The sequence below is a fragment of the Fopius arisanus genome, unplaced genomic scaffold (assembly GCF_000806365.1).
Source record: "Fopius arisanus strain USDA-PBARC FA_bdor unplaced genomic scaffold, ASM80636v1 scaffold00009, whole genome shotgun sequence".
NCBI lineage: Eukaryota > Metazoa > Arthropoda > Insecta > Hymenoptera > Braconidae > Fopius > Fopius arisanus.
Genome location: NW_011887748.1, coordinates 675,054 through 688,466, shown reverse-complemented (window position 1 = coordinate 688,466; position 13,413 = coordinate 675,054). Strand labels below are relative to the sequence as shown.

The window sequence follows — 13,413 nt, the reverse complement described above, 5'->3', positions numbered from 1 at the left end:
ACACATGAACAGAGGAACGAGCGTCAATTGTTTCGTGACCACTTGACTGAAAATGTCGAGCCTACGCCGTGCGTTTTCCTTTCCAAAGATTAATTTCAAGTCTTTACCGAAGGTAAGAAGGATTAATCATCTCAATTGACTTGATGATTATTTCTATTAATCGATTGTTCAGTTTGATAGCCATAAATGGTCGTCGAGGCCCATCCCCTGTGCCAAGAGTCACCTGGAGGTTCCTGAAGGTGTCATGGAGTCCATGCACCTGAAAAACAACATGAAATTAATCTGTGAACACAGGACAGACTCTTGTTTTACAGCTGTAGGATGTTTTCTTCCTGCTGGGGCGATCCATGAATACCCTGAGGAACGTGGGGCTGCTCTATTCCTAGAGCATCTACTCTTTCGAGTGAGCGGTCATTGATTTTCCTTTTTTCAATCAATCAACAATTAAATGATTAGTGAATGATAATAAAACCCCCAGGAGTTGATGTTGACTCTCATTACTCCCCACAGAAGACTAGATGTAAGAATCCTGAAGATATTGAAAATGAACTAGGAAAAATGGGGGCCAACCTCTCAGCAACTGCCTCGAGAGATCTTTTCCTCTTCTACGGGACAGTCCCTTCCTGGGAGTTTGAGAAATTGATGGGTCTGTTGGCAGAGGTAATTCTCGATGGACTCGTCTGTGAAGAAGATGTTGAAAAGGAGAAGGCAGTGATCCTCAGACAGCTGGACGATATGGAGAGCAACTTCGAGGGCAGGACGATGGATTATCTCCCGAGTGTTGCGTACCAGGGGACGAACCTGGGGAGAAGTATTTACCCAGACACTTGTGTCATCGAGTGAGTGTCATAATTTCCTTCAACTTGAGAGAATAATGATAATTATTTTTACTACAGGAATATGACAGCAGACACAGTGAATTCCTTCAGAACTCGTCTCTTCCAGCCCCATAACATCACGATGATCAGCACGGGAGGCACCTCCTTCGAGGAACTGCAGTGCCTCGCAGGAAGATATCTCGAAGACGACGATCCCTGCAAGACCTCCGAGCCAATCTACCAGGAAATTTATCCTGAATCCCTAGCTTTCAGGTACACAGGCTCGGAGATGAGGTACAGGGATGACGACCAGGAGTTGGGGTATGTAGCAATGGCTGTGGAAGGTCCAGGACAAGAAAATTGTGGTGATCACTGTGTCATGACTGTTGCCAAGGACTTCGTTGGACAGTGGAGTCTAGCAGATGGTTATTAACATCTTCCCATTCAATCCCCCAAAATAAAAATTCATAATAATCAGAATCGAAGTGATAACAAATTACCACTGGAGTTCAATCCTTTCCTCACTTATCGTTTCATCTGGAAAAATAATAAAAAACGTGTTGTTGATGGAATTTTTTCAGGGGGTTACAAAAATAATGCTCCCCATCTGGCTGAACGTGCCTTCGGTACAGACATGTGTCATCTCTACAAATCCTTCAACATCGGTTGGAATTGCACTGGACTCTGGGGCTGCTACTTCGTGTGTGAGAAAATGCAACTCGAGGTAGATAAAATACTCCCTTTCGATTTAATAAATTCTCAATTATTCAAATTACTCCAGGACATGGTGTTCATGGTGCAGAAGGAGTGGATGCGCCTCTGCACCTCGATAACGAGTAAAGAAGTGGCTCGAGCAGTTAATCAGTGCAAAATGAGGGAATTAATGAGTGTAAAGACCCCAGAGGATAGATTCCTCGACATTGCGATGTGCATTTACTACCGAGGAACTTATCAGACGTTCAATGAGAGACTAGCGAGATACGATGAAGTATCATTAGACGGTTTAAGACAAGTAGCTGATAAATATATCTACGACCAGTGTCCAGTGATTTCGGCCCTTGGAAGAATCGAGAATCTTCCAGACTACAATTTCATCAGGACTTACATGTATCAATTGAGACGTTAAATGGATTAAAAAAGCAGATAAGTTTAACCAATCGTTTAAACCGTCGATTTTCCTGGGGAATAACTCCTGAAATTAATAAACTCCCGGTCACTCTCAATGATTCTTTTTATTTGATATTCAGACGTCGAAGGATTAAACATATTACCTATCCCTCAATAATGACGCAAAACCTCTAATTTAGCCGAAAGTTCGATTACAAGTTACAAAATAAAACACAAACTGATGAGTTAAAATTATCCATGGCGATTATTGAAATGCAATTCAATCCGTACACTTTAATTTGCCTACTCCGTCGTAATTTTGGTCAATGGCACTCACTAATTCTCTAATCAAGTCTTTCAGAAATTGTAATATCTCATAACTCCAATCACACTTATATGATAATATATAATATATAATCTATCAACCTAATTGATAAGAATTACACATACAGTTGTTTAAATTTTCTCCTCATCTCCCTCTCGTCGTCCTCCTTTACACAATATAGTATTCTTTGGTCTTAAATCATCTACTCTAGTCCATATACATGTATATACATGTATGTACCGCATACATATAACTAGTTACCAATAAAACACCCTTTTCTAAAATTGATTTTTTTTTTGAGTTCGAAGAGCCACAGTTGATTATCAAAATCACAAAGGAAGAGAAGAGAAAAATATTGAAAATAACTGAACATTAGTTGAATTTAGATTCATCGCACAGCGATTAATTATTGCACAATTTCGCATTGTTAAATCGCCTAAAAACTCATCATTTGTCATGTAATCATGATAAATATACCTAAGAAAATCGGATAAATTCAGCGAAAATTCTGTGACTCTAATTTTTACGACGACATAAATCACTACACAATCTCCCAACCAAAAATTTCTAAATAAAATTGAATACTTATGAGATACTCTAGTGGAATTACCGATTTTTCTGAAAAAATAGTCGATAACGGCGACGCTGCGCCCATCATATGTTCAATCTTTAATGCTCGATAAACCTACTAGTACATTTCACTGCATCTTGCACGAATATCATCTGTCACCATTTTAATTACGCTCATCCTTACGAGATGATTCTATTGTATTTCATACCTCTACCCACCGCAACTGCAATTATAATACTTTAGCATCCATCTGATAAAATATTTACACCATTATATAAAGTCTGTCAGTCTCTTAAGCGCACTGCAAAGAATTCACGTAAAACACTTTTGCACTGAGGGGTTTATTTTGCATTATTGTTTTCGATGTGACGAAAAACATTTTGATTATCTGTATGTCTCCATGTTATTAAAGTACAAAATTTGGGGTCAATATGTTCATCGCAAGAAAACAGAAGTGATGTTGGCCGAAGATTGATTAAAACTAAAATACTGTACTGCATTTACGAGCACCAAGGAGAATCCAAAAATGTTCTCCAATCATTTCAAAAATATTTCGTAACCGAGACAGATCCAGATAAACAATTTCGTGGAAATTCCCGAGCTCTCGTAATTGCAGTCCAGCAGATGCGTGCCTACAACTTCTCCCTTAAACCACAACAATCTTGTGGTTATTGCCATTGGGAAGGAGCACATAGTAGACACGCTTACCCTTATCTCATTGAAACCCTTGAACATTCCCTTGATACTGATTGCTCCCAAAGTTCTGCTGCCCCTGCTCCCTCTCTCCAACACTCTGCATCTCAACCACTTGGGATTCCTGGCCACTGTTATTCCCTAAACTAGTTGTGCTAGTGACACTGCTGGTGACAATTCCATTAGTCGTGCTGACAGGTGCCTGACTGCTCTGACTACTCTGACTGCTCTGATTGCTCTGATTGCTTTGATTGCCCTGGGCCCCTTGACTGTTCTTCGAGCGATGTCTGAGCTTGTGCGTCGTCAAATATTGCTTAACCGAAAAAGCCTTGTGACATAGATCGCACTTGTAAGGAAGAGGATCAGGACAGTTCTCTCCCTCCCCCTGGGTAGGTGCATGAGTGGTGAGATGCATGAGATAATAATGCTTCACCACGAAGGATTTGCCACAGGTCTCGCAGATGTACGGTCCAGAGACACCGTGAGTCTTTCTGTGCTTGTGAAGATTATCCTTTCTCGAGAAACTCTTGCCACACATCTCGCACTCGTGCATTTTCTGTCCAGTGTGAGAGACGGAGTGACGAACCAAGTGCTCTTTTCTACTAAAAGCCTTGGCACAAGTTGTGCAGACATATGGCCTCTCTCCAGTGTGCAATTTTCTGTGTTGGAATAGGTGTTCTCTTCTTTTGAAGGGCTTACCACAGACATCGCAGCTGAACGAATTTGTTGTGCTATTCGCTGTCAATGGTTCCTCCTTGGTTTCAATCTCATTGACCTCGTTTATAAGGGGGGAGCTGGGGCACTCGTGGCTGTTCATCTGGTTGATCGACTCGAAGCTCTTGCCACAGTCACGACACTCCACGTTCCTCCCAGTTTGACAGATCACCTGAGGATTTACAGTTATCAAAGAATTCGTCTCTGGACAGGTACGTATACGCAGGAACTCCGATATTTGTCCAATTGAATTTCGAGTTATAGCATCGTCTGTCTTTATAAAATCCTTAAATTCCTTGACATCGTCCCTAGGAGTCTGCTGGTTCATCGTGGCGTCCTTGAAGTTAAGATTGAGGAAGACTTCAGGAGTTGCTTGGACTGCTGTGTAATTTTGAACACTGGCGTCTGGAGACTCGAGATTTTGATTCTCTGTGTCCTTCGAGGGCAGTTGCTCTGGCTCTGGCTCGACTTCTGATGCCTTCAAGAGGACTGTGTTGGTGTGAACCACCTGAGGTTGGCTCTGATCCTTCTCTAGGTGCAACTGGCGTTTCTCAAATTCTCGCAGTTGTTGAATCTGGGTTATGGTATTGGTTGGGAGCTGCTGAGAACGCTGAGACTGCAGAGTCATTTGACTCTGACTCTGTATTTGATTCTGCACTTGGATCTGAGGTTGAGCATCGGTGAGACGAGCCTGGGGTGAGTTCTCCGAGGACAATTGCTGGGAAGTTTGCTGTTGATAAGTGTAATGGGTCTCGGCAGTCGCCTCGACCACAGCTGCTGCTACACCACCAGGCTGCATTTGCATGGCACATTTGTACTGCTGGACCCTAGCCTGTACTCCACTGATAATCTGAATATTCGATGCATTCAATCCCCCTACAACAACCTGCTGCGTCTGTCCCTGAGGCTCAGTGCTAATAAGTGGATCACTATCGTCCTCTTCGATCTTATCAATCTTGAGTGGATCCTGAGGACTAGCAGGTCTCTCCTTCTCAGTGCTCTTCACGTAGACCTTCCCCTCCTTGAGGAAGTCCTCCGAGAACCTCAACGAGGTGAAGTACGACTCCAGCATGCCCTCAGCACTGACAACAGTCTCCCGAAATTCAATGTAACTCTCCAATTTTCTCACACACTCGTGACACACGATCTTTGGTAACGAGTCGTCCTCCAAGACCTACAAGATCACCCCCCAAAGGTCAGTAAATCCTCTATTTACCCCATAAAATAACAAATAACTAACCTGAACTGGCAGATACGATTGGATCTTGCTCTGAAGCTGTCTGCGACGTCCCTCCTCTCGGAATATATTCAATTTATTTCCTTCGCTGCTTGTGCAGAGTCTGCACAGCTCGTAATAGTTTACCCTTCGGTATCCAGACATTTCTCCCCTTATTTTTCCCGCGCAATTAATACACCAGTTCTGTGTGTAATGATTGATACACTACCCTGAAAACACTCTCCCACAGAAACACAATTATCTCGTCACCATTTTTCAAAATCACTAACACCGTAATTGCGCTATTTGGGGGGAAAATAATGAGACATTTGTTGACATGAATGCAAGGGCTCAGGTGCGAACTACAGCCTAGAATTATCCAGCGTCCGCCATTTGCAACTTTTTTTTTGGCAATATGGCCGACTGCAGCGCCGGGGGCAACCGCGAAATTATTCAAAATTGTTAAACCATCGAATTACCATTTTATTACCGAAGTGTCTGTTTCTCTTCCCTTTTCGGGGCTTGAGGCCATAACCAGGTGTTTATTACTCTAAAAATTCATTCCCGTCTTCCATTCATCGATAAATAGCTTTCAGCTGATGTAACGGTGACTCACGTCGAGAGTAAAAATAAATGTTTCGTCAATCTCTCCAATGCAATTTCCATAAAAAAACACGTCATGAAATCGTGTGAAACATGCCAATTCTCGGAATTGGGTGCGCCAAGTGCTCAGACATTGTCTCTCACATTTCAAGGAGATAAAAATGATAAAAAACGAGTCATTTGGGGTGATAACGAGAGTAAAGAGCGGAAAGAAATACAACTACGAATTGGGTGATATTGACATTTAATTGGATAGATAGATTGGATGTGGACGTGGGTTTTGGTGATTGTGGGGGCAGTTGGTCTTGAACTTTCCCTCGAAGGGACTGATCCTTTAGTGAAATTAATAATTATTAATGGGTATTTGGGTGGTATGGGAGGGGTTTAGGTTATGAAGGGAATGACGGAACGGGTCCATTGCGAACCGGATGGACGGGAATGTCATCAACCGTCATTTGAGTTTCCTGTGGCCAGTGCGCCAGACGTATTGCCTTCGTGGGTGGTGGATTTTTTAATGCCCCCCTCCTGACATACACAGAGTTCAAAGATAAATGTCGGCAGGCCTTTCGTACTTTTTTTTTTCTCATTTTTCGATAAATTTTGTTTTTATGGTGATGTACAATCGGTGTGAGAACGAGATAATGATGATGATGATGAGAATTGTCAAGTGCCAATGGTGAATGATAAAACATGCGCGAAGAGGTGGTTCATTGAACCATTTTATTTAATCGGTCATTTATAAAAAATTGTGTCAAAGTGGCTGGGGGTTAATACCGATGAACATAACCTGCTCTTCAGGTTAATACGAAATAATGAAGAGTGCCAGGGAGCACAGGGGCTGTGTTATCCTCAAACCTGAGGAGAACGAGGAGGTTTTCAGGTTAATTGGAAATCGTTGCCAGGTGAGGGATAAGGTTGAAGGTTTTTCTCTTTTTCTTTTCATTTTTTGCTCAACCGTGAGAATCTTTCCATCGTTGACTCAACACTGACCCACATTCCCACTTGGATGCTGACTGTGTGAATTTAGATTTTTTTTTTTATCAATGGAGTGATAATTATTCATTGTAGTTTTGGTGACCCCGATTCGAGGGGAAATTATTTTTCTCAGGTGGCAATTTATATTCTGGGGATTCAGCTACGCGAAAGTGCTATTTCGACATTTCTCTGTGTCACTCGTTGACTCTTGGAATTTAGTTTATCAATATAATGTTTCGAGGAAAAAGTCATGAAGAAAACAAAAGTATCAACAATCTTTCCTTGTAAGACAGTGCAGCATTAATTCCAGACATTTACCAAATAATTCACTAGGGCATTGATATTACAGATAAATTGACTGTACACTTTTTGTAGCTGATTAAATTTCCGACAAGAAAATTCTCTTGACTTTTCTCTCTAAAGCGAATAGTCTTTGAGTTCTCTCGTTTTTAAAAAAAACTATAAAAATTCGACTATCTCGTTTCACCACTTCAGTACTGAATTTATTATTTAATAACAGATAACAAATGACAAGATCTGAAATACAATATGAAAATAAAAAAAAAACTTTCCTCGAGAAATAAAAATCTCGCAATTAACGTTTTCCTTGAAAGACAATTCGCCCCAACGAATGCCGAATGAACTCCAAATATTTTTCCAAACAACTTCTTATTTATCATCGATAACGACCAACAGAACTTGATTATTACGCCTGAGCCCCAGGGACACAGATAAATCCCTCGTGTTGTCATTCTCCAAAGCCTAATCACTCGCCCCCCATCTGTATAATTGAAAAACCTCAAACACTCGATAAGAAATCGATATGGACAAGACTGCAATAGTGCAATTGTTGTGATTGCAGTGCCTAGCGGCAGGAGTTATACAGTTGTACTTGACTGAGCCTCCTGCCCACCGAGAATGGATAAAGAAGAATACCGGTGTGATAACGCTGATAAGGGACAACCCAAAGCGCAGTTACTTCCTGAGATTATATTGTTTACAGAGGAAAGCCATGTTGTGGGAGCAAGAACTCTACAATTCGATGTCATACAATACCCCATTGATGTATTTTCATACATTCGAGGGGGAAGATTGTATGGCAGCCTTTAATTTTGCTAATGAAACTGAAGCAATGATAATGAGGTAATCAACGAGGTGACATTAAAAAATTGAATTCTCAGCTGATAAGTAAATGATTTTTTAATTGTGGTTCGTCCGTAGGAATGTCCTCCTGGAGAGATTGAACGCGAATAAACAGAGGCGACAGGAGAGAAAAGCGAGATTGGATGGAGAGGTGCAACAGAGAGTGGTGACACTCCCAAGGAGAAGTCCTAATAGTACTCCTGATTTCACTGGTTTCTCGAATACAAGTGCCAATACATTGAATGGCTCTCCATCGTCGTTAGGAATTAATGGGAGTCTCGGTAGTTCGATGTACAAGAAAAAGAACAGACGGGAAAAGGATCCCAAGAGGAAACTCACAACTGCTGATATCGGTTTACCCTCGGACTTCAGGTGATGCCTCTTTTTGGGTCTCGAAAATATATGATAATAAAAACGAAATAATTTATTAGAGCCTCAGGGGCTGATGTAGTTGTATCGGGTTTTTATATATGTGTCATAAATATGTTGAATATATTTTTTTCAGGCATTTAGCACATATGGGGTGGGACGCCCACAAAGGGGTGGACTGGAATCCCAATGATCCAAAATTGAAGCAGTTCTTTGATGTTGCTGGAATCACGAGGGAACAGTTGACAAGCAAAAAGACTCGTGACTTCATCTATAGTTATCTTGATGAGCACGGGGGAATGAAGGCTGTCGAGAATGATCTTGATGTATTGACGCGTCAAGTTGGACCCATGAGTACGCAGTCATTGCCAGCATTGCCACCTGCACCGAGCTGTGATCCACCTCCACCCATTCCTGCCAGGACAGTACCGGTTACGACGAGTCCTGGCTTGAACAATGTGAGTCTATTATGTTCATTTTTCTTAATTAGCAATTGATATTGAGAAGAAAGTTAGAATTACAACAAAAAATAATGACATCATAATATCTCGGGTGGTAAAATATTTTTGGGATATTTTGAGAGATAATATTAATACTGAATAAAATTTGGAGCGAGCGCCGAAAAAATCATAGATGCGAGTTCTGATGTTTTTAGACTTAATTCTCAGATCAATTGTTCAATGAAATGATTAAAAATTGAATATGTCACTTGAAAACTGAGCCAACGAATTGAGTGTAAAAATTGTATAAAAGAATTCGGTGTGCACGAGCCTCTGACAGTCCCCTGCGTGTGATTTTATTTATAGAATCAAACAAGAAGTACACGACCATTGCCACCAGTGCGAACGAACGTGCCTCCACCCCCTCCGAGTGCTCCACCTGCCCACAGGAGTCTACCATCCAGACCACCACCCCCCTCAGGCTCCCCTGGTTTACCACCACCTCCACCGGTCCCACCGCCACCACCCAGAAGTACCTCCAACACATCCAACGTCTCCAGCGTCTCGAATTTCTCAAGTATTTCAAATTCCTCCAGTACTTCAGCTCCAGCACCACCTCCACCCCCTCCACCACCGCCATTACCTGAGTTCAGCGGTGGTGATAGTCCGATTAATAACGCAAATTCACCAGCTAGAAATGGAAATAGTGGAAATAATAACGGAGATGCTGAAGATCTCAGGCCAAAGCTCATGGACGCCATCAGGAGTGGAACAACGCTCAAGGTATATTAAATATTTAATTCCACTTCAATTCATAATTTAAATTATTCAATTGTAATTTTTGAACAGTAATTTTTAATAATTGGATGATACTTTTTGAATTTCAGAAAGTGGATCAAACAGAGAAAAAGCCACCGCCGATAACAGACACTCGTAATGACTTACTAAATCAAATTCGCGAGGGAATAGCACTGAAGCCAGTGACAAATGATCCAAAACCAGCGGCTCCGTCAGTCCCCCAGGGTGGCCTAGCTGGAGCCTTATCCCGGGCCCTCGCCGAGCGGTCAAGATTGCTGGGTTACACAGGCGATAGCGAGGAAGAGAGCAGTGACACCGACGAGGACGAGTGGGACGAATAGAATAAAACTAAAACACAACAAAAAACCGAAGCTGCATAAATTATCACTTCTGTACATAAGAGGAGGAAAAAAAAAGTGTTTTCATGGTCTCGTGGGTGGAGAAGCCTTTCCAAACGCCTATCGGACATTTTTTCGGGGACACGTCACTGGTAAGCTCATTAAATCACCGCACGAAACGCAGAACTTAATAGTATTCTAGACAGAATTGCACTAGATTTCGAAATTAACGAGAGAAAATTTAAAAAATTGTAAATTTTTCTTTTCATATCATGTATTTAACTCACGTCTACGTGATGTGCTCACAAATATACATATGTATATATTAAATGAAGAAAGAGTAACGAAAAGAAAGTCACACCTACATGTGACAGTTTATGACACGTTGCGACATAATCCTGTTACCTTTTTCTATTTTTTTTTTCTGGAAGAGGAGATTAGTCCATTGAAGGAACGTCGCATGAGAATTGAAATTCAATGGGTACCGAGTAAAAGAGTGATTAAAAGGTGAATGATTTAGTGGAGTATATAAATATATATATGAAAATTCACCACTAAGGAGAAATCCTAGTCAAACAGAAAGAATTATCAATCCTGATAAGCCAACGTAATTTCATTGCTTTATTATTTTGTCTCGAGGATATCCCAGTACTTTTCATAATTAAAATCCTTCCCTGCATTTGTACTTGAACGTCAGAGTCTTTCTTACAAAATTGTTCATTATTGGGTTTCACGCCTTGAAGGATTTTTGAATTGATACTTCAATCTTTGACGTCCCAAATTAATTTTTTGATAAGTATTCTAATCGGGAAAGGCTCGGACTATTCTAATTATTTATTTATAGAACATTTTTTCGATTGTACTGGATATTTATGATTAATGAAAAATTACTTGGATATCCTTAATTCAATACAATGTATTACACCGAAGGTCTAAGTAATTATTACTCGGAGTTTAGTTTTTAACGAAGTACTACTTACAAGGTTTGATTAATAAGTTAAATCCAAGGGTATGACGAATATCCTTCGAGCATGCACAACAGTTGAATGTGACAATGTATTGTATTTATAATTTCTGAGTCGATTATAATTAATAATTACACTAAGTCAGAATTAACTGGTACAGGAAATTGAACGAAATGGCTGAAAACGTTTGGAAATTAGATTATTCGATTTAGTTGATTTATTCAGAAAAAAGTGAAGATTATCTCGAACCTGAATAGAACAATGTATTATAAATACAAAGTTTCTTCCATTAGCATATTTTTACATTCACCGAGAGTAACAAGTGCGATAAGTCTTGAGTCGGATTATTCTGAGAGACGATAAGAATTTCATTGGAACAATTACGGGGTCTAGGGACGTTCCTATTATTTATTTGAAACAATTAACTTTCATGTTGAGCCAAGATTAATTATTATATGAGTATAAATATATCCATAGCTGGAGGGAGAATCAATAGAAATGTTTTCTCGTGAATAAAGAAAAATATGTAGGAGCCTGTACATAATTCTTCATTGAAGAGCATATTTTTGCAATTAATCGTCAGTGATATAGCGTAAATATACTTTCCTTTATGTTTTTCTTTCGTTTCAGCTGTGTAGTGGTTGAAGAGGATAAATAATTGAATGAAAATGAAAAAATGTCAGTGATTTTCAATTACACCTGTGTAAAAATTATTTATCTTCAATCTCTTACCACAAACACGTGATTTCTACCCATTATTTTATACACACCTGAATCTGTAAGTGAATAGGGGCCTCGGACTAATAGAAAAACTGAATATTTAAATTATTGAATGAATTAAACGAGAATTAACGGAATAAAGGGCTGTTGATTGATTTAATAATTCACATCGAGCCAATGGACTAGAGGTTTTATTGAATGTACAATTCAAATTCGGTACTACAGTGCAGCATAAATTCTGATTATCAATTAGCTACGAATACTGAGAAAAAAGAAACAAATGGTTGATAACAAAATCAAAATATTCTTTGGTATCACATTATTATATACAGGTAATCGATATTAATGTTTAAAAGTTGAAAATGAAAATGTACATTAAAATTTAGAATACGCATCCGCTGATCCAGCGAGCTATCGTATAAACTATCGATATCTATTCCAATTACCTCACCAACTTCATTATGAAATTAACAAATAACCCAATTAACGATTCAATTTATCTCTAGATTCCAGTGATATTGCTCAGCCCACGGTTTTCACTTGGAAATTCAATTACTTCGAATGAAAATTCATTCATATAAAATACAGAGCAATAGTGATAATAACTAATGGAATTATATTAGATCTTAAACAATTGTGTCCGTTCTTCAGGCCTTGCTGATTTGGCTCGTCTATGTTATTCCCCCCGAAGCTACCGGCAGCTGGATACCACGACTCTGTCGCCGAGTCCTGAAAAAAAATTGCAATAACAGGAAAAATCAGATAGAGTGACAAATAAAGTTTGAAAAATGACAAATCGTACTTTATTGGTGTCAGGCCAAGTGCTAGTGGCCCACGCCGGTATTTCTGTTGTTTCTTTCGGCGAGGGCGATGTCCAGGACATTCCTCTCCCATAACTAGGTGATCGTTGAGTCACGATTATAGCTGAAGTGATTTGAAAAAATTATTATACTTGTTTTTCACTTGAAAAGCATTTTTATTCCATTATTTTGGGGTATAGTATTTCGAATAGTCACGGATACATTTTTTTTAATGGGGAAAATTTAATTTCCCTGATGAAGGGCTTTACCGGGCTCTTCAATGCTCTGTCCAACCGTTGAGATTTCCTTCTCGTCGACGGCTTTTCCCGCGGCCTCATCCACCTTCACCGTCACCTCGGAATTGGATACCTCGAGTGTCGGTGCTGGTCTCACATCGGGCTCCTCATTCTCTAAAAAATGATACACAACTTCCGATCAATATTAATCAATATTGTACCCGAAGATTTAATATTTCTTCCTCAATTATACCTCCACGCACGAAAAACCTCAATTCAAAAGCTCGACACTTTTTCAAAAAGAAATTCTTCTGATTTTTCATTAAGGGCCGGGTGGACTATCTATCGAGCGTCATCTTTGATTTAAATTTTATCTTTTTAACCTAAAATACATAAAAATTTGAGCTAAGTTTTGAGGTCACGAAAATCACTGGAGTTGGCATAAAAAAATAATGAAAAAAAAGAGGAAAAAATTTTGAAGGGCGCTAAAGAGCAATATTTATGAAAAGGGATTTTCCAGGTTTCCAAAAAAATAATGAAAAATATGTAGCATGTATGTCAAGTATTCACCACACAAACCAA

General features: G+C 39.7%; 4 protein-coding genes across 8 annotated transcripts in view; 2 read left to right on the top strand and 2 right to left on the bottom strand.

Annotated features, from left to right (window-relative positions):
* Window positions 1-24: 24 nt before the first annotated feature.
* On the top strand, window positions 25-1,959 carry LOC105274048 (mitochondrial-processing peptidase subunit beta-like). Its single transcript, XM_011316854.1, has 6 exons — window positions 25-112; window positions 173-403; window positions 511-839; window positions 897-1,243; window positions 1,400-1,542; window positions 1,600-1,959. The coding sequence occupies exons 1-6, from the start codon at window positions 53-55 to the stop codon at window positions 1,942-1,944; spliced, it is 1,455 nt and encodes a 484-aa protein (XP_011315156.1). The 5' UTR covers window positions 25-52; the 3' UTR covers window positions 1,945-1,959.
* A 57-nt stretch (window positions 1,960-2,016) lies between these two features.
* Window positions 2,017-5,829, bottom strand: LOC105274047 (zinc finger protein 554-like). The gene is made up of 2 exons (XM_011316853.1): window positions 5,469-5,829; window positions 2,017-5,402 (listed from the first exon to the last, which is right to left on the bottom strand). Exons 1-2 carry the CDS (start codon window positions 5,607-5,609, stop codon window positions 3,537-3,539), a joined length of 2,007 nt encoding a protein of 668 aa, XP_011315155.1. The 5' UTR covers window positions 5,610-5,829; the 3' UTR covers window positions 2,017-3,536.
* Window positions 5,830-6,146: 317 nt separating this feature from the next.
* LOC105274045 (neural Wiskott-Aldrich syndrome protein) lies at window positions 6,147-12,258 on the top strand. Its single transcript, XM_011316846.1, has 6 exons — window positions 6,147-6,949; window positions 7,885-8,165; window positions 8,244-8,537; window positions 8,671-8,992; window positions 9,341-9,757; window positions 9,862-12,258. Exons 1-6 carry the CDS (start codon window positions 6,860-6,862, stop codon window positions 10,111-10,113), a joined length of 1,656 nt encoding a protein of 551 aa, XP_011315148.1. The 5' UTR covers window positions 6,147-6,859; the 3' UTR covers window positions 10,114-12,258.
* LOC105274046 (uncharacterized) overlaps window positions 11,965-13,413 on the bottom strand; it is a 6,477-nt gene continuing 5,028 nt past the window's right edge. For 4 of the 5 annotated variants that reach the window (XM_011316848.1, XM_011316850.1, XM_011316849.1 and 1 more), the window contains 3 exons: window positions 12,865-13,023; window positions 12,598-12,719; window positions 11,965-12,524 (listed from right to left, as the gene is read on the bottom strand). In XM_011316848.1, the coding sequence (XP_011315150.1) occupies window positions 12,369-12,524; window positions 12,598-12,719; window positions 12,865-13,023 (437 nt within the window). In that variant the 3' untranslated portion in view covers window positions 11,965-12,368. The remainder of the gene's footprint in view (window positions 12,525-12,597; window positions 12,720-12,864; window positions 13,024-13,413) is intronic. The other variant, XM_011316852.1, reaches the window with a different exon arrangement.

Coding starts and splice junctions, on each gene's coding strand:
- LOC105274048 (XM_011316854.1), top strand. CDS start 53: ATGTCGAGCCTACGCCGTGCGTTTTCCTTTCCAAAGATTAATTTCAAG. Junction 404..510: donor TAGAGCATCTACTCTTTCGA/GTGAGCGGTCAT, acceptor TACTCCCCACAG/AAGACTAGATGTAAGAATCC. Junction 1,244..1,399: donor ACAGTGGAGTCTAGCAGATG/GTTATTAACATC, acceptor GAATTTTTTCAG/GGGGTTACAAAAATAATGCT.
- LOC105274047 (XM_011316853.1), bottom strand. CDS start 5,609: ATGTCTGGATACCGAAGGGTAAACTATTACGAGCTGTGCAGACTCTGC. Junction 5,403..5,468: donor AATCGTATCTGCCAGTTCAG/GTTAGTTATTTG, acceptor GTGATCTTGTAG/GTCTTGGAGGACGACTCGTT.
- LOC105274045 (XM_011316846.1), top strand. CDS start 6,860: ATGAAGAGTGCCAGGGAGCACAGGGGCTGTGTTATCCTCAAACCTGAG. Junction 6,950..7,884: donor TAATTGGAAATCGTTGCCAG/GTGAGGGATAAG, acceptor TTGTGATTGCAG/TGCCTAGCGGCAGGAGTTAT. Junction 8,166..8,243: donor ACTGAAGCAATGATAATGAG/GTAATCAACGAG, acceptor GTTCGTCCGTAG/GAATGTCCTCCTGGAGAGAT.